General features: G+C 31.6%; 1 protein-coding gene across 1 annotated transcript in view; it reads left to right on the plus strand.

Moving 5' to 3' along the window:
* LOC145277751 (uridine-cytidine kinase 2-like) overlaps positions 1-20136 on the plus strand; it is a 69365-nt gene that overhangs the window by 34531 nt on the left and 14698 nt on the right. The window contains exons 2-3 of the mRNA XM_080129471.1: positions 7421-7574; positions 13701-13797. Coding sequence (XP_079985597.1) covers positions 7421-7574; positions 13701-13797 — 251 coding nt within the window. The remainder of the gene's footprint in view (positions 1-7420; positions 7575-13700; positions 13798-20136) is intronic.

Here is a 20136-nt window from a genome sequence, read left to right on the forward strand (position 1 = left end):
CTTGATTTCTAATCTGTGACTTATCTCATATATATGATGGCAGCAACTCGTTCTCGAGTATTGCCATTGTTTAATATATCTCTGGCTCAAATGACGCAAACATGAGCGCAACTAGCAGCATGTGCTGGAAGGTCACTTCTATGAACCTTCTATAGTCCTACACATCTATTGATGACAGGGTCCAAGCTGTGGTGCCCCGATCACTTACCAGGCTAGACCCTGGAATTTCCAGAGCCTTTATTGCCATTAACGCTTCAGGCCACAGCCAGCCTTTTTATTATCGAGATACACACTGATTGCAAAATATGTATTCCATTGCATATCAAGTAATGCCTGTGCATTTAAGCTTTTTATAGTGAGGAAAGACTTTGCACTGAGACAATCCCACTCTATAAACAACTGCCACATTGAACCAAAAAGAAGAGCAAGTCAACATCATTGGAAGCAGCAGTCACTGTAGGTTTTATATCAGAGTTTTCCTTCTCCTAGAGAGGTTGCCTTCACCATGGCTTACGGGAGCCCTCTCTACCCACCATGCCATTTGATCCATGATTGGGACTTAGGTTGCTGGGCACCAGAGCATACTCCACACGCCGGTGGGTCATGTATGCCACAGCTGACAGGGCCTAAGCTCCTCTGGAGGTTTCTGTCAAGGTTACCTCACCCTTAACCTTTGGTTAAAAGAACCTTGGCCCACAAGGCAGTGGAGGTTCAGTTATATGGCGCAGGACACTCGCCGTTCATCAGAGCCCCGCCTGCGTGGCAGTGGTCAGGACATGCACATGGGGTTGATTTGTCTGGGAGAAGCATAGTATGACGCTAAGACATCTGTGTGCTTTTAACACACGTCCACACCAGACCTTGACCCTCATATATATATATATATATATATATATATATATATATATATATATATACAGGGTGACTCAAAAAAAGAGGACATTCAATTGTTTTTCTGAGCATTTTACAGTCAACAGAGAAAAAAGGCCAAAGACCCTTGTGTTTTAATGTGATGTTTTGAATATAATAAACTAGTCATGACCAAAGTTTCATTTCATTCGGACAAAACACTAAGAAACAGGGCCTAATTAGAGTTGGGACCCGTTTTTTTGGGGTCACCCTGTATATATATAATAAAATCACCAAGTAAATATCCAAATTGTCTGTAATTTGCATTATCTTAAAATTAATTCAAGTCTTTGATTAGTGTTTGAGACTGCAAACTTATGTCCTAGGTGGTTACCTTTCCGACGAAGAATGCTATACCTGATTGAACCTTTGTAAATCTTTTATTTATTATTAAAAAAATTAAACGTTATTGTTAAAATGATTAATCGTGCATCGAAACGATTGGAACTTTTGGGAGTATCAGAATTGGTATCTTGATCTGAAAAGTTTGTGCTTATTCTCTGATGCAAAGTAACATTTCTTTAAAATGAATTTTTTAAAAGTTCTCTCTTAAACTTAATTTCTATTGCTTGTATTAATGATTTAATGTTGAATACTTATTGATTACAAACTGCTAGTAAAACTAAACTCTATAGATCACTCCCCCGCCCCACCTCCCAGCATCACTGGTTTATTTTTACTTTTACGAAAATATATTTTTATAATAATCCAAAAATAAAAAAAAATAAAAAAACAATTCTATATCTAAATATTTTAATTTTTTTAAAGAATCAGCATTGGAATCGATAATTATATCAGAATTGGGAGTTTACAACCAAACAGTGGCGGCTCGTGCCTAAGATTAGTGGGGGTGCTGTTTAAAAAAAATGCGTATTGTTTTAATATTGTGTAAAAATAAAACAAACATAAAAAGTATACATAATTTATACGTATGCACACGTATAAAAATACAATAACTTAAAGGAATTCTAAATAGATGTAAATATTTGGAATATCTTACTTATTATATTTATTTGAAAGTAAATTCCATTCTTCTTGTTTTAATTTGTGAGAAAAGATTGATAATTTTCTCCTTAACTTCTGAATGACTGCTGAAGAACTTTTTTTTCAATTGAAAGCACTGCAAGTGCATTTAGTCTTTCGCAACCCATGGTGCTCCTTAGAAAAGTTTTTATTCTTTTCAGAGTTGAAAAACAATGTTCTGCCTCTGATGTAGTCATGGGAATTGTCAAGATAATTTTTATGAGTTTTGTGATTTCACTAAGAACATCGTTTAAATTGTTTTCCAAAATAAATTTCAGGAGATCAATTACTTTGCAATACTCATGGATATCTGACCTACTATAAAATATTTCTAACTCAGTTTCAAGCTTTTGTTTGTCAATCATGGGATATGCTTCAGTTGTCAAGGATATCTCTTCTGTAGGTAGTTCTTTCTTAAAACTAGCAAAGCTTTTCTTGTTAAACAATTTAGCAAGTATTAAATGTTTAGTTGAAGAATATCTGTCCGTTATATCAACAGATATATAGTCACACAGTTCTTTAGCTTCGGCCTTGAGTGTTTGTGAAGGATTTTCACAGTATTTGGAGTTTCTTATCTCTAAAATAGCAGTTTTGAAATTTGCTATGTATTCATTGACTTTATATATGCTAATTTCCCGAGATTGCATTTGATTATAAATAATTTCAACATGAGACATAATTTGATGAAATAGCTCTAACCAAAATATGAAATTTTCATCGTTCAAATATTTCAGAATTCCTGTCGCTTCTGCAACGGTTTCATCTACATATGATGTTGACTGAATTTCAGTGAGACATTTTTTTAATGCTTGAACATTTTCATGAACTCTATTTATGGTCCGTATGTTAAAGTTCCACCTTGTGGCAGATGGACGTGGAATGCTTACATCCAGATGCTTCTTGAGAATGGACAGACGCTGTGGTGATCTAGAAAAGAAAGTCGGAATAGCCAAAATGTTAGAGATGAATATTCTAGCATTTCGTGTAATGCTTGCTGCATTCCTCATTATTAAATTAAGTTGATGCGCATAACAGTGAGTGAAATGTGCATTACTATAAACTGCTTTTATTTTTGCCTGAACACCAGCTTTTTTGCCTTTCATGACATTTGCACCATCAAATGTCTGAGCTATCAGTTTTTGGCGATTCCCTTGAAGGATTATATCCAATTGTTGTAGAATACATTTTGATATTCCATCAGCGGTTTGGTTTTCTGGAATAAAGAATCCCCAAAAGCGTTCAAGTATTTTTTCATCCAAGACGTACCGTAAAACAATGATCATTTGTGTATGTTCAGACACATCTGTTGTATCATCAGCCATGACAGCTACAAAGGAAGCTTTGCTAATTTCTGCCCTTATTTCATCACGGTATATTTGTAAAAGACAGTCAAGTATGTCATTCTGAATGGTCTTGGAAACACCTTTGAAGACACTACTGGTTTCTAAGTGATTCTTTAAATCTGGATCTAATTTAGATGCAAAATTTATTAATCCTCTAAATACAGCTGGATATACTGAATCATCTTTTTCATCATGTCCTCGTAAGGGAGTTTCAAAGTTCCCACAAAAGAAAATACAATCTATTATTTTAGATAAAATTTCACGGTTCTTCTTAACATTCATGTTATGATGATTGATTGAAAGTCTGTAGGCCTCACTAAGTTTTTCTTTAATATTTACGGTCCCCAAAATTGATAGGGAAACTACATTGTCAACGTGCTTCTTTGACTTCTCATGCTTTTCAGTTCTATATTTCATTTTGCTAATAGTTGTGAAACCATCTTTTGTCCACATTACATCACCCCCAAACAACAAACAAGGAAAGCAGAACAATGCCTTTTTCAGTTCACAGCCGCAAAGCCAACTTTTCCGTTGGTACCAGTCAGAATTAAAGCTACGAATATACACTTTGTTGTTGCTAATGCCTGGCTGAGATATTTGAATATCAGGCGTTGAACGGCCTCTTTTCTTAATTTCAACTTTATCATGGAGAGGCAGCTGTGAAAACTCAATCTGTTGAAGTTCACTTACCGTCACAGAAGTTATTTCTTGGGGATGCAAGGAGGCCATGGTTAAATTCTTTTATATCAATTGTGTTGGGAAAGGTAAGTACTAGGCAGTCTATTAGTAGAATATTAATTAGGGTAGAAGGAATACAATGTTTACGTGATTCTCTTTTTGCGATTCAACTGAACCGGAAGTTCTAACTGAGTTGAATCGTACTTTTATAACTTTTAGATAACAGATTTTTATCAACGAAAATAGTTTTACTATTTAAAAACGTTTTTATTTATAAAAAGCTTGTTCTTGATTAAAAATAGGCGTATAACAAAATAAGCTTGCCATTAAAATTGTTTTTTTTTTTTATACAAATATTTTTTAACTTTGCCATTATAAGCCGTCGAAAAAGGGATAATACGCAAAAACATTTTAATAAAAAAATACTATTTTAAATTGTGTACACTTTACAGAGTAATAAAAAAATATACAAATATATTTCTTTAAAACTTTACAGATTAAATAAATTTTATGGGCTTTTCCGCAGGCAAACAAATGAAAAACATTTTTTTAAATACATTTTATTTACAATTTTTTAATAATTTATTTTTTCATAAAAACAAAATCTTTGAAATTTACTTGCTTGCACACGATGGTAAAGTTAGGAGTTTACCATTTAAAAATGGTTTTATTTGATAACAGTTTTATTTAAAATTTAAAAATTTGTTTATAACTAAACTTACTTTGTAAATAAAATATAGAATAAAAAAAGTTTACATGTTTGTACTATGAGCAACATTTAAAAACATTTTTTAACTAAAATGTATTTAAAAAATAAAATTTTCTTCGCTTTTCTATAGAAAAAAAATGTAAATATTTTTTATTCTGTAAAGTTTAACTACCACAAAATGAATAGATTTCAAACTACATAAAAACACAAACAAAATAAGCCGTACGTGAAAAAATAACATTAGTTACGTTGGTAGCTTTACGGGTAAAAAGCCCGAACACTTTTAATTAAAAAAAAAAAAAAGTTTCGCATATTGTATATTTTTGTCTGCTTAAATCGCATTTAAAAGTGTGAGAATTTTTTTTAAGGTGGATATTTATTTACAAGAACACTTTACACTTTTTAATAATAATAAAAACAAAACATTTGTAAACAAGCCTTTTAAAAAAATAATAATATAAGCGAAAACACGCAAACACCGGTTTTCACGAGCGTTTGGAACTGCGAAAACGACAGTTCCAACTTAGCTTTCATTCGCCGTCTGAAGCGGGCATGTGTATAAGCGAACTTCGCTAAGAATGTGTAACTGTGAATTTCACAGCTCCAAGCAAAGTTTTACTTTTATACTTATATGAATATGGGAACAGTTATCGACATTAAGCTTCAGGATATATATATATATATATATTATTAATATGATATATTATCACATAGAAAAGAAAAAATAGACGTATTATTTTTACCGTGTATCGATAATATTGAGTAGAAATGATTGGGGGTGCTGCAGTTCCACAGCTCCCGGTACATGCCGCCACGGCAACCAAATCAGGCGAAAATATTGGAATGATCCCATCACTATCTTTCTGGGTTTTTACCATCGACAAGAGAGCATTTTTCTTTATTTCAGCTAAATCGACCAAGATTACTTTTGCAAGATTCTAGAGAATCCATGATTTAACTGGCACCAAACTCTGATCGAGTTTAAACAAAGCAATACAAGTCATCACAAAATTAAAATGTCTTATTGACTGCATATTAGTGTTTTAGTAAAATGTTTTTTTCTCTTTATATTTTCACTTCTGCTTCTTTTCTAGTTTATTTATTACCCACTCATCTTGCCACTACGAAACTATGTTGGTTTTCTTAAGAAACCTTTACTTTTTCCAAGCCTGCCACTCTCCCTTCCTGTTCCTTTTCACATTAGGTTGCTGGGACGTATGTACACTTTTCTCATCTCTTTTTATATATATATATCGTTACAAACGGCCACCTTGACATCAGATATTATTTTATTATTCTGTTAGCGATATAGAATAGACATTTGATTGCATATTTGAACTGAACGAGAATCCACTAAAACCCAGTATTATATGTACAGGCTGTTCGACCGAAGTCCTTTCGCAAGAGTGCTTCTGGACGTTTAAGCATCATGACACATTTTCGGAGCTGGCAATGACGGAGGAAAAAAAATATCCCGACCGAAAGCGAGCAGGAACGCTTAGCTATGGAAATACCCTAATTAACCCCTTAGAAAAGCTATTGTGGAGCATTGAAAACAGAGATGCCAATAGGCATGTTTGGAAAAAGAAACGGATCGAAAAGCTGTGGACTTATCATTTGAATTCCTTTTTTCCTTGGAAGAGAACTCTCTCGAACTAATTGTCAATTGCAAATTGTTTAAAAGAACATAGACAATACGAAACAAACAGAAAAAAAAAAGAAGTGAATTGCAAGTGCAAAACTTTATTTTCTCCCTCTGTCAAGCTGGAGTTTGAATTTTTCCTCGTGTAGTCTGGTCACTGCCGTTTACCCTTTGTCTTTCTGTTCCGGGATTCTCTTTCAGTTTGTATGTTAAAAATATCCCAATTCCATTAACTTCGAACATATTTGTTTTTCGTTAAATCTTTCTTTCCCTTATCTTTAATAAATTTAGTTTATATTATTTGAAAGTGTTTGTCTCGTTCTTTCTCGCAAATTTTATTGTGTTCGATTTTTGTCTCATAGAAAATAATTGCTGTTTTTTTTTGTTTTGTTTCAAACCTTGTCTCAGAAAATAATTGCTTCTTTTTTTTTTTTTTGTTTCAAACCTTTTTTGTACAAAAAAGGAAAATTGAACCCGATTGGGACCCATGAATATACCCTCAATGCAGAAGATTTGTCTGCCTATGATAAATGTTTGCTGTTCATAAATTCCTATCCATATCCCTTTGTTTGCATTTTTTTATATTTAAACTCCCAGCCCCATCCCGATTGTAACAAAATATATATATATATATATATACATTAGTGGTGGGAAGATTCCAATCCCTCCCCCTCATTCCGACCCCGATTCTTTATAAATCTTGAAATATTTAACTACAAAATACTTATTGTTTCCCCTGATTACTTTAAAAACACATGTTTAATGCGTATATATTTTCTTAAATGTAAGATACATGGGGGAGGGGTTTAATTTATAAATTTTAGTATTACTGATAGTTTAACATCAATAAATATTTATTATTTTATTATTACTACCAGCAGTGGAAGATTTTGTTTTAAATAAAATCAAATAAAATGATAAAGGAATCTTTTTTATCATCGGAAAATAGGCACACTTTTTCGATATCCCCAGAAGTTAAGATTTTTCCAATTACTCGTCCTAGCACTAATATATAAAGACCACAATTAGAAAGCATGAAGTTCTTTATAAGTAAACTTTTTTTTTTCTTTTTATCAAATTAAGTAAAACCTTTGTATTATTTCCACTTATTTCCAGTCTTCTGTATGTGCGAAAATCATCGACCAACTGAAACATATCGACAGTGATGGACAAAAGGTTGTGATAATAAGTCAAGATTCATTTTATCGAGATCTTAATGAAGAAGAAAAAAAGAAAGCAAACAAAGGGGAATTCAATTTCGACCATCCAGGTAATAACGTTCAACTTTTTACATATTTTTACTTGGTCCTTGTTTACAAAAGGAGTCCGAAATTTTTGGGCTGGAAAATTTAGGTCACATGGCATGAGCTGCTCAGTGTCACTGCAAATGACATAGTCTCCTCTTTTTTGATCATGCGGTCTTTCAATCACCCCCTCCCCAACTAATCCAGGTAGGTAGAGTAACTTATGTTGTCTTTGGAAACCTTTGTTTCTTTAGCACTTTTTGGTTTGTTGTCTATAGTAATAAATGCCTAAAAATTCTTTATACCATTTTTTTTTCTTTTTAATTTAATTTTTTAAGTCTCAATTCTGTTCGACGTTTAAGATCAATAAAATCATAATTACAGAAGATAAGTAACCCATTAAAAACAGAAATATTTTGTTTTTTAAATGAAAAAACTTTTGGTCGGGGGAGGGGGAGTCAAAAAGGAGGAGGTCATGTCATTTGATGTGACACCAATCAGCTAATACCAAGTCATCTAAAAATTTTTAAGGACTGAAAATGGCCAGAAATTTGAGATCTCTTTCGTATACTAGCACTATTTACACATATAAACCTAGCAGAGCTACCCATACATTGTTGTATAGTTGCCTTCATCTCATGTTGCCAGCCATCTGTTTTTTTTTTTTTTTTTTTTTTTTTTTTGTTGCATACCCAGCTTTTGTTTGGGATACAAGAAAATTTGCGCTCAAGATATTTTTTCTTTTTATTTCTTCTATTTATAATCTTCAAAGGGTCATCTAAGCTCCGTAGTCATTACTTCTGCATCATTGCATGGAAAATTCTTTGATCAACATGCATTTTTTATATAGTTATTTATTTTTTTCTGTGATCAAAAACAGCTATTAGTCTATCTGAAGTAATTGTTGACTTCTGGTTATAAGCATGGCTGTAGTGGTGATGTATCAGTTATCCAGATATTAATTTCCTTTTATTTTCCTTCTCTTTGAGTCTGGAGTAATTAGCGAAAATTTCCATCCATCCATCCATAGCCTTGAGCCCCAGGAGAAGCATAGGCCATCTACAACTTTGTAGATACTTTTGTAGTGAGGAGTTCCTATTTCGGGATGAGGGTCTTGGCTCCACGTCCAACCTTCCCAGAAGGTACATACAGTGCTTAGCCTTCCAAAATGGTCACCCATCTAGTACTGGCCAGGCTCAACGTTGCTTAACTTCAGTGATCTGGCAAGAACCAGTGTGTCAACGTGATTATGCCGTGCAGCAAAAATTTAGTTTTGCTAAAAAAATAAACCATAGAGTTCAAATCATAATAAGGGAGGTAATTATTTTCTGAAAACTTGGAAAATCTTAGGCAAATTTAGCAATTTTCGCTAATTGTTTTCAAAAACTGTTTTCATTAATAATTAATTTTCTACTTGTTATAATGGAAAGACCTAACACCCCTCTGATAATAAATAGTTAGACGATGACTGAAAGGAAGTTAGAAAAGGAAGAGAATTTGACAAAGATGGAAGATGAAAGAAAGTAACTCCATACGCATGTCAGCGAAACGATCTTCAAACCTTACCCACTGACATATATATATATATATATATATATATATATATATCCTTTCTTGGACTATATTCTTGTTTTGTACTATTTGAACAATAAACCTCATTGTGTTACCAAACCAGTTCTATTAATTATTCCACCTTAGAATTATCTGCTTATATCGAAATCCCCGATATAATATTACCTTATTGCTTTTTATAATTTTTGAATTACTGTGACATGACAATTAAGTAGATTACCATTGGTTTTAAATGAAATTCCATATTTTGATTTTTGAATTTTGCTTGAATTATGAAGCAGCACCTTAACTTTTTACTTTTAAACATTTTACACAATTTATGTTCTCACCCCTAATCCTAACATTGCAGTAATTTGTAGCAAATACATGAAGATGAACTGCACCTTCCCCTTCCGATAATCATAGGATAGGGATCAATTCTAAACCCTGAAGCACATCAAGATAAATTGGGTTCCCTTTATTTACCCATAGAGTGAAGGAGAATTGTAAAGGCACATCTGATCATCTGAACATGAGATCCTGCTACATATTTGGTCCTATGATGTCATACATTATCATATAGTCTTAATTCTAAATTTTTGACTTCTAAAAGAGATTTTCTATTCTTTTCATAATTTTAACCTTGTATGGAAATTTTGATTCTAATCTTATTTTTTGCATTGAAATATTGCTACACTCTTCGCTGTCATTCCACAAAACAAAATGGCTTCTTTTTTGAAGGTCAATGCTGAAATTCTAAGCTAGTATGAAGTTAAAAAGGTAGTTTAAATTGGAAAGGTATTTTTTTATCTTGAAACTATATTGCTTTAGAATTTAATGCAGCTGTGATTGTTTTGATCATTTCAAGATTGACATTAAAATGTAAATTGTAAACATTATTTTGTTTTCATTTTGAAATATGCTGAGGAATGCGTGAAAAACAATTGCAGACGTAGGTCACCAATCGAGAGAAGATTAGAAGGAAAAGAACATTAGAACAGATTGGATGATTGGAGTGAGTAGATGTTCTACATTTTGCTTCCGCAGTTTTGGGTAATTGATATTGAACATAAGAGGAGAGTGTTAAAAGGAATGCTAACATTCTACATACTTGTAAGTATAAAAAATATAAAAATCCTTGTTTTTGATTTAATTTCGGTTGCAATGGCTTTTGATTTAGGACCAGTAAAAGACAGGATAATGTTGCATTTCTGTATTTACTAGCCTCCCCACAAGGGCTGGATGTAACACAAGATTGAGTTTTGAAGTGTGATTATTGATAAAATTACTCAGTTTTTCAAAGATCACATGTCTTTTATAGTAAGATTGAGTTACTGTAACATAAATTGGAATCTGGCAGATTTCCTGTTTTCATTTGTGCCTTAGAAATTCCATGGAATTTTCTAATTAATTGCTTTGAGATTTGATTTGCTTCTTATAGTAATTTACAGCAAACAGCAAGATAAATTTGATAAACTGAACCTATAGTTTTTTTTTTGTTGCTTCATACAGTCACTACTCATCAAGGCCCAGAGCCCACTCAAGGATAAGGGTTAATGGGTACTGTAATGGAAATTTGATAATTTATTTTAGAGGACTGCTTTTCAAGAACCTGTTCACATTAAACTTGAAAATGACCAAGTCATAATCAACTGAGAAATAGCTCCATGGTATTGTATTCTGCAGACAGGTAGTTCTCAGAAAAAAATCTCTGCTCATGGAATTTCCGCTTAAATTTAGGCAGAGATAGCGAGTAAGGGGAACTACTGATAGTTGTTGTAGCTAGTCGAGGTGGGTGTTTGCTGTGAAAGACCTACTGGTTAGGAGGGACTATAGAGTGAAGCTCAGTCAAGCACCTGCCATGAAAATAATGGTAGAGCAGAGAGAGGCTCGCAGCATCTCTTCTATGAAACAAAGGCTGCAGAGAAGAGAAAAGGACAAAGAGAATTCTAAACTAAAATGCTCGCCAGCATTGATACTTCTGCCCATTGACGGCTACTTTCCTGTTTTCATTTGTAATTAGCATTGTCCATGGAGTTTTCTACATGTTGTCTGGAAGAAATGCTGTATGCTGATGATTTCGTGCTTTCCTATGAAACAATGGAAGACCTTAAGTTCAAGATTTTGAGGGATGCTGTGGAAAGGAATGACCTGGAAGTAAATTTTACCAAAACCAGTTTGATGAGCAATTGTTCTAGCATTGGAAAGTTTCCCTGCTTAGCATGTTGATAATGTTAATTTTTTCTGATACTTGTAAGCATTGGATATGCAGAAAGTGTAGTGGAATTACTGACAGGTAGAAAGAGGATAACCAATTTGTGTGCAAGAAGTGTAAAATAATGGAGATGGATGAGAACTCAAATGTGCAGAAAGTATATTTTGATGACGAGGATATTAAGGTTGTTTAGAAGTTTTTTTTGTTTTTTTAAATTCATTCTTTTATAGTTGACACTAATTTGCTTTCTTGGATGGAAATCCTACTAAAGAAGGAAGTTCGATTTTGACCAAAGTTAACTCTTTTATACAACCCATCATCACAAGCGCATTTGAAGTATTATCATCACAAAAAGGTGCAGCCTATAAAATCAATTGTAGATTCTTTTATAAGACAGGGGCGCATTCGAAATGAATGTTTCTTTTTAGACCACAATTGAACCATGATGCTTGACTTATGTACATTTAACTTTAATTCAAGTAAAGATAATTTTCATAAAATCAACAGTTGGTTATTTGATAAGAAAGGGGCATGTTTAAACTTAAAATGAATCTATTATTTACAGATAATTTTATAAAATCAACAGTAGATTCTCTACAGTGCAATGTAGACTACAATGAATTGTGGACAGCTACTGTGGGGAGGCATGTGAAGCTTCCTTCCAGTACACTGCAGGGGGGTGGAGGGGTGGGGCTAACTAGAGCAGACACTCGATCGATTTGATTAAAAAATGGGTGGCTTCACCAATTTTGATAACCATCAAAGTATGGGAGGGTTGAACATTTGTTAGTGCTTGTGGAGATAATCAACAGATCGATTTTTTTTTTAAATGTTTTTTTTAAACAAAATCAATATTATGTACTTAATTATCATGTCGAAAATATTAATATATCCAAAAATTATGAAAATTCGTAGAGTAGGACAACCGCTATTAGTATACTATTTATTTTTAGTAAAAAAAAAAAGTCTATCGCTATAGACAAGAAATATTGCAGCCATGAACAAGTAATCTAAAATATTCGTCCAGAGTTATGTCCCATGTGTATAGTCTCTTATTGTCTACTTTATAAGGTCTAAGAAATATGCAATTTTACCCAATTTTCCGTATAAATTACTGCTAACTATAAATAACTTTTCTATTTGATGTAATTGTAATGTTTGGGTATATTACTATTTTCGGCATGATAATTAAGTACATAATATTGTTTTTGCTTAAAATAACACGTCTTTTTTTTTAAATCGATCTATCAACTCTATCTTAACAAACACCCATTTGTTGACCCTCATCAACGTTAGGTCTCCCTGCTAGTATTATCGAGTAAATTTAGATATTTTGAGTTATTTGATACGTTTATTTTTATTTTATTTATGGTTTTTTTTTTTTTACATCAGTTAAATCCAATTTCACTCATGTAAATTATTTAAAACTATTTGGGTGCTAAATGGTTGCTGCTATTAGTTTGATAATACTTGCAAATGTCATATGACAAGACCAAAAGACACTGCTTATATATATATATATATATATATATATGTATGCTGTGTATTTAGGCAGCATGTTTTCGTTTAGACAAGTATTGTTGAATAGCATGGAGTGTTCTTCCTTAATGAGCTCTTTTGTAATTTTTTAATTTTTCTAATTGTCGTTCTTATTTCTCAGTTGAATCTGTGCAAGAAAGTTCCATAGTCGTTTTCATTCATCTGTTTTTTTTTTTCTTTTGGTTGTTTTTTGAAGTACTTTCAACTGAGTTTCATCAGTCGTCTTCAGATAATTTTGATTATTGTTCGTTTAAAATCTGGATGCTTTTATATATATATATATATATATATATATATATATATATATATATATACGAGCAAACAGTTAATAAAACATGTTAAAAACACTTTGAAATGAGTTAAAAACATATTTAATCTGAAAAGGAAACACTAGATTCACTTATCTAGTGTTTCCTTTTCAGATTAAATATGTTTTTAACTCATTTCAAAGTGTTTTTTAACATGTTTTATTAACTGTTTGCTCGTATTATAAGCTCTATCTCCTATTTGGTTTTATCGAGCTTTTACATCTGGCTGAGATAACTTTATAAATATTAATTCTTTAATATTTATAATATACTTTAATTTTACCATCTTGGATCATTTTTGTAATTTTTATTTTATATATATATATATATATATATATATATATATATATATATGTATATATATATTCTTGCAGATTCGACAGAGAAATAAGAACGACAATTTGAAAAATTACAAAAAAAGCTCATTAAGCAAGAACAGTCTATGCTATGTAACAATATTTATTTGAATGTGTGTATGTATATACATATCATGCTTGATACAAGATTTTAATTTTTGTTTATTTAATTTTGTTTTCCAGATGCATTCGATCATGGCAGAATGCTACAAGCTTTGACAGATTTAGCGGCTTCTAAGTCTACGCTTATACCAAAATATAATTATATTTCTTGTTCAAGGTAAGTTTTGCTTTATCATCAGATTACCTTTAATTTTAAACAATAATTCAGCATTTTTTTTTAATGAACTAATCAACAGAATATTGTTAATATCACTTCAATTTGATAAGTAAATATGTTAATCAGTAAAGAGGACACTTAAATGGTTCATTGTGCTTCTTGCAAACTGGTTACTAAAATTAGAAAAGATTTTTGAAACATCATTAGAAAATATGAACACATAGAAGTTACTGCCAAGTCTGCTGAAAAGAAATTGAGCAACCTCTTTGGGGCTATAAAACCTAACACCTGTCAGTATCCTATATCTTTCTGAAGACATTATTCATCCAAGCATGGAGCATTGTTGACACATCTCGGATGCTGCACTAATCACTGGTCTCTCCCTCTAATCTTACGTCCTGCACTGCTTGCTAAGCTCCATTGCTGCAATGTTGCATCTCTGTTCTTGTTTTACATATAAGTATTTCCATGAGATGTGGTATTTAGTTCTCTCCCACTGCAAGAACTATGACACTAGGATTGGAAAGTAGGATTGAGAAGTCAACGCTCCTGAGGAGGGGCACTCTGACCTGCAAAAAAGTGCCTGGGAAGCCCCGTTGGCATTTCCCGGTGAGGGCGCCTCAGGCGATTATGAGATGTGCTCCGACTAACTTACTGCACTTGCAACCCTTCAACATAAATACCCCCAACTATTCCAACTAGCAGCAAAATCCCACCCTTTGACTAGTAGAGGTTCTCAGATACCAGAAAACTTTTACTTTAATTGCTTCTTGTGTTGCATTTTCAAATTTTTGGTGCAACTACATTGTAATAGCAAAACTCGAAAGTTTTAATATTGAATTTCAAGGCAAACCGATGGTCTCTACTTACTTGTCATGTTGCAGTAATAGATATATCCAAAATTATGAAAAATAATAAAGTAGAAAAAATCTTATTAAAGAAAACATTTTTTGACAAAAATTAGCTAAAAAAAAAAACACCAGATAGTTTCAACAGAAGATAAATAGTGTGTAACTATTGCCAATTTTTAAATATATTCTGTGTTAACAATCATAAATATTAGTTTCTTGCCTTGTTTTTAGTATGTTGGGGGCAGGACGGTCTGCTGTGTGTTAGACAATCCCGTCCCCAGGTATAATATGGTGAATGGATGTATTTAATGGTAGAGGAATTGAAAAGACTAAAGGTCGCATAATGAAGACGAAAATATACCATTAAATATCAACGAAACAAATGCAATTTATTTGCATAAATATACAGGAAAGAGGATAGAAAGAATGAGAGTTCATTGAGAGATAAGTAACGTTACTTGCAATTGACTGGCTAGTCAGGACACGGTGGTGGCTCATGGCCCCCACCGGAGCGGTGTTTGTCACATCTTGACTGGTCGAGCGTTCAGCGGAAAAGAGGGTGAAATATGAGAAACAGGAAGTGACGTAGGTAGGTCGCTCTTCTGAGTTAAAGGGCGACAATCGAGTTAGGCTGAGAGTGTTCAACTCCCACAAGTATAACTGAATTACTTCCCTTCTTATGTCACATGTTCCCAAAGAAATATGGTGAGGGTTTTTTTATGATAAAGGTCAAAAACTTCTTTTTTTTTTTATTTTTAAATAATGTGGTAATATTTAAGTACTTCTTACATTTAAATTTAATAGATATCATTGCTTTTAGTTGAAATTGACACAAAAAGTTAGTAGATACCGTTGTTTTTTTTTTTAATTTCCAAATTTCCCTATTGTAGTGTAGTTGCACCAATATTTTTCTTTTTACACAGTTTACAGTTCAAAGACATTAAAATTACCCAGATTAGCTTGCTCAGTCGTTGAAACAATGTTAATAAAAAGAAACTTAACTATTAACACATAATAACATCTAACTTTTTTTATAATGGAACCTAACAAAAAATCGTACAATAAGTAACTGTTAACAAAGGCAATAAAAGTGGCATCTCATAGTTAACTGGTTGGTTAAAAATAAACGAAGAAATTAAAGCCATTTAACTGGTAAATCCTATTTCTCACTGTAACTGCAACCAAATGCAATAGCAGTGACTTATGTATTTGCTTTAGTTTTTTATGATTTAAAATATTTTTAAGTCCTTTTTAATGTATTAGAGTCTGTAATTGGCAGTTTAAAGACATTCAAATTACTTGCAAATGTTTACTATTACTTTGAAGATTATGCAAACAATAGACTTTTTAACCTGTTAAAAACAGGCAAAAGTTATAACAGTTGACTTATAAGTGATTTATGCCATACTGGCTTTCATTAAGAGTCAAACTTCTTTGTTTACAAAACAATTTGGCAGAAGTGACATCAGACAAAAGGTATGGATGACCAACACTTTATATAATGTTACTTTCTTTATTCTTCTTTTTTTTTTTTTTTTTTAAAGCAAATATAAAAAATAGTTTTTATAAATTTTTACTTGGTTGCCACCTTAACATTTTCCTTTAAAATGACGACTTTTTGGTTTTTCGATATGCTGAAAACAAATATCACATTTAAATTTTCTGCAAATATATAGTTTTCCGGATATTAAGCAATATAATTCTTTGTTAAAAGTAGTGGCCATTATTATATGCATAAGCGCACACATTTTTGGCATAATTAATATACTCACTATTTCTACAGCTAGCTATAACATATACTGACCAAACTGGTCACAGGTAGTCTAGTAATAACAAAATTAGATAATAGAAATATTGAATTTCAAGCAAAACTAATAGTATCTACTTAATTGTCATGTCACAGTAATGAACATATCCAAAAATTGGGAAAAACGATAAAGTAGAAAATTAATTATTAATGAAAACAATTCTAGAAGTAAAGTGAGTTTTGCTTGAAAAAGAAACCGGAGAGGTTGAATTGTAACAAGTGAGGTAATTATTTTCTGATAAATTAGGCTAATTGAGCAAAACTCAATTTTTGCTAATGGTCTTAGAAAACTGTTTTCAGTGATAATTAATTTTCTACCTTATCGTTTTTCCTAATCTTTGGATATATTCATTACTGCGACATGACAATTAGATGGATACTATTGGTTTTACTTAAAATCCAATATTTCAATCTTTGAATTTTGCTCTAATAACGAAGAAGCACTGGATGCTTTTATAATAGCAATAGCAGACATCATAATGTTCAGCGCTGGACAAGGCGTACACTGCTATTTAATTTGACACTCATAGTTTTTAAATCAGTAATAAGTACATTTCTCTTACGTCCATCAAAATAAAACTTATATAACTGGATTCACAATAAAATTTACTTCAAAATTGTATTTTAATATTTTTCTTATGATTTGTATATTCAAAGAAATTGCTATTTAAATCCGACTATTAATGATGAAACTGGTCAGCATAGCATGACCGCTGGCGGTAGATCACTTTTTGCAAATAAGCAATTGGGGTGTGTTCACATAAATACTCGTAGCAGAAGTTGTACCCATTGACGACGTTTCTAGTTGTTTTAGCTAATTAGGGAAAAGAATTGTCTTTGCTACAGAATTTGAACGCATGTACGTCTTTTCAGTCAAAAGTTAGAATATCTCAAAGTTGATGCTTTGTAGTACAAAGATGAGTAAAGATAGAAACTATTTTCAAATGCTATTTAATAGCGAAAATATTAATTTCTTTTGTTCTAAAATTTAAAAAGAATTGTATAAAATCTTTTTATGCTAGAGTCGTTAGAAATACTGACAAGCGCTTATAAACATTAGAATTTTTGTGTGTCGTCGCGTGCACAAAAAAATCTGTAAACACACGTTTGTCAACTAACTTATGAACAAAGTATTCATTTTATTTTTGTTATTATTTAGAAAACATAAGTTTTTAATTATGGAAAGCAAAAAAGTATTTAAAAAAAAAAAATTATTTGAAAAAAGAATGACCGACAAGGACCACGCTTTTAAATGAGTTAAAACACACGAAGCACATCCAGTTAAGTAAAAGAATACCTTTTATTGGGTTTGTTTTACAATCCACAGAGGTATGAAAAGTGGCCAAAAAACAAATATATAACAAATAAATGTTACCAAACGCAAGTACTCTTCTACCTACCTTGATAAATTTTTGGTGTTGTAAATGTTCATTCTGTTCATGTAATGTTCAGCGTTACATGAAAACAAGAAAAAAATGGCCGTGATGTCTCTTGAAGTTTTGACAATAACTTAAAAATAAGAAATTGTACAAAATAGTAGTAAAGACTCACCCAATAATTGTCACAATAACTTGAAACCATTAAAAATGAAATTTAATTATCCTAATTAGTTTAATGCACTTGAGAACATAATTATAATCTGCACAAGATTTACTTCCATTTGATATACTGCAAGTCATATTTTGTTAATAATTTCTTTGAATTGTGTCATGGTGGCCATCTTGGATTTCCCGGTTGCCGTCTTGGATTTTTCACAGTGTAATGATGACAAATGATAAAGTCCATCAGAATAACATTTCGCATGATGATAAAGTTTTACCTCCCATTTTTTAAACTGTTTTTTTTTATGATGCTTCTACTGGAAGCCGTTAAAATGAAACTTAATTATGCTAATTAGTTTAATGTACTTGAAAACATAATTCTGATCTGTACAAAATTTTCTTTAATTTGATATGCTACAAGCCATATTTTGTTATTAATTTCTTTGAATCATGTCATGGTGGCATCTTGGATTTTTCATGATGTTATAATGGGAAATGAAAATGTCCATGAGAATAATATTTCTTATGATGATAAAGCTTTACTTACCATTTTTCTTAGCTGTTTTTATGATTTTTCTACTTAAAGCTGTTAAAATAAAACTGAAATATGCTAATTAGTCCATGTTACCAAGTGAGATGGTCATAAATAACGCTAACTGAACCTTCATAGTATTATGATATGTTCAAAATTTCATAATATCTTAAAAAGATCTAAAGATACAACTTTTTAAAGATGGGTTAGTCTGTAAATTGTACAAATTTCCTACCATTTTCAGTCAAAAGCTAATATGCATTTGAATAGGACTGACTTAAGGCAAAATGTCCAGTGAATCACACGCATTTTAATACTTTGAATGGTCATAACTCCAGTTCTAATGGGCCGATTTTTAAAAACTAAATATATTATTTCTTTGTTTTTTATGCTCTTTTCAATAATGCTTGATTTAAGTTTATTAGATCTAAAGAAAAAAATGGTGTGATGTTGCTACTTATAAATATGAGCTTTAGTTCTCAGTAGCCTAGTGATAGCTAGTGAAGCTTTGCTTGGGATGAATATAAGTAATAAAAAAAAAGAAAAACTAGCCCAACTAATGCAAAATTAAAATTATGACTCATAATTGTATCACTAAATAATTTTATAGAGTTCTTCATTGTTAGAGTGAAATATCAAAATATTGAATTTCAAGTAAAACTAATGGTATCTACTTAATTATGTCACAGTAATAAAAAAATTACAAAAAATGATGAGATAGAAAATTAATTGTTAATGAAAACAGTTTTCAAGACCATTAGCAAAAATTGAGTTTCACTCTATTAGCTTAAGATTTTCGGTTTTCAGAAAATAATTACCTCCCTTGTTATGATTCAAACTCTTCTGTTTATTTTTTTAGCAAAACTCAATTTTAGCTAATTTTCATTGATAATTAATTGGTCCCTCGACAAAGGAGGGATTGGACCTAGTAATTCACTCCCGTTTTTCTATTTGTTTGTTCGCACTTTTCTCAATAACCACACCTTGGATTTTTTTTTTAATTTTGCACAAACATTAGTCATGGTGAAAGTAAATTTTTGGCAGAATGGATTTTCCAGGATAACTCTGGTTGCTCCCCTAGGGGGCATTATAGGGATAGAATTGCCCCCAAATCGTTCAGCTGTTCATTCATTCACACTTTTCTTAACAACCATGCCTTGGATTTTAAAAAAATTTTGCCCAAGCATTAGTCATGGTGAAAGTAAATTTTTCACTTGTGGAGAGGAGGGGGGGGGGAGGCTCGGCTTGTTTTCTACCTTAGCAGTTTTTGTATGTGTTCATTGTGACATGACTATTAAGTAGATATTATTGGTCTTACTTGAAATTCAATATTTTGAATTTTGCTATTATAATGAAGAAGCACCTTTCATTGATATACTAGTAGATATCCAATCATGCAATCTATGCTAATTTCTTTTTTTTAACAGATGTGAAAAAATTCATTTTTAGCTGAGAAACACATTTAGCAAATTCATGAATTTATATAATATGTATTTTATTTTAAATTATATCTTATTTTTTTCTTTAACTCAAAAAGTTGAAGAGCTATGAAGACATGAGTGGTACCATTAAAATGAACGACTTTTTATGCTCCAGAATTTATTTTTC

The sequence above is a fragment of the Euprymna scolopes genome, chromosome 1, assembly GCF_053919585.1.
Source record: "Euprymna scolopes isolate OS-2025 chromosome 1, ASM5391958v1, whole genome shotgun sequence".
NCBI lineage: Eukaryota > Metazoa > Mollusca > Cephalopoda > Sepiida > Sepiolidae > Euprymna > Euprymna scolopes.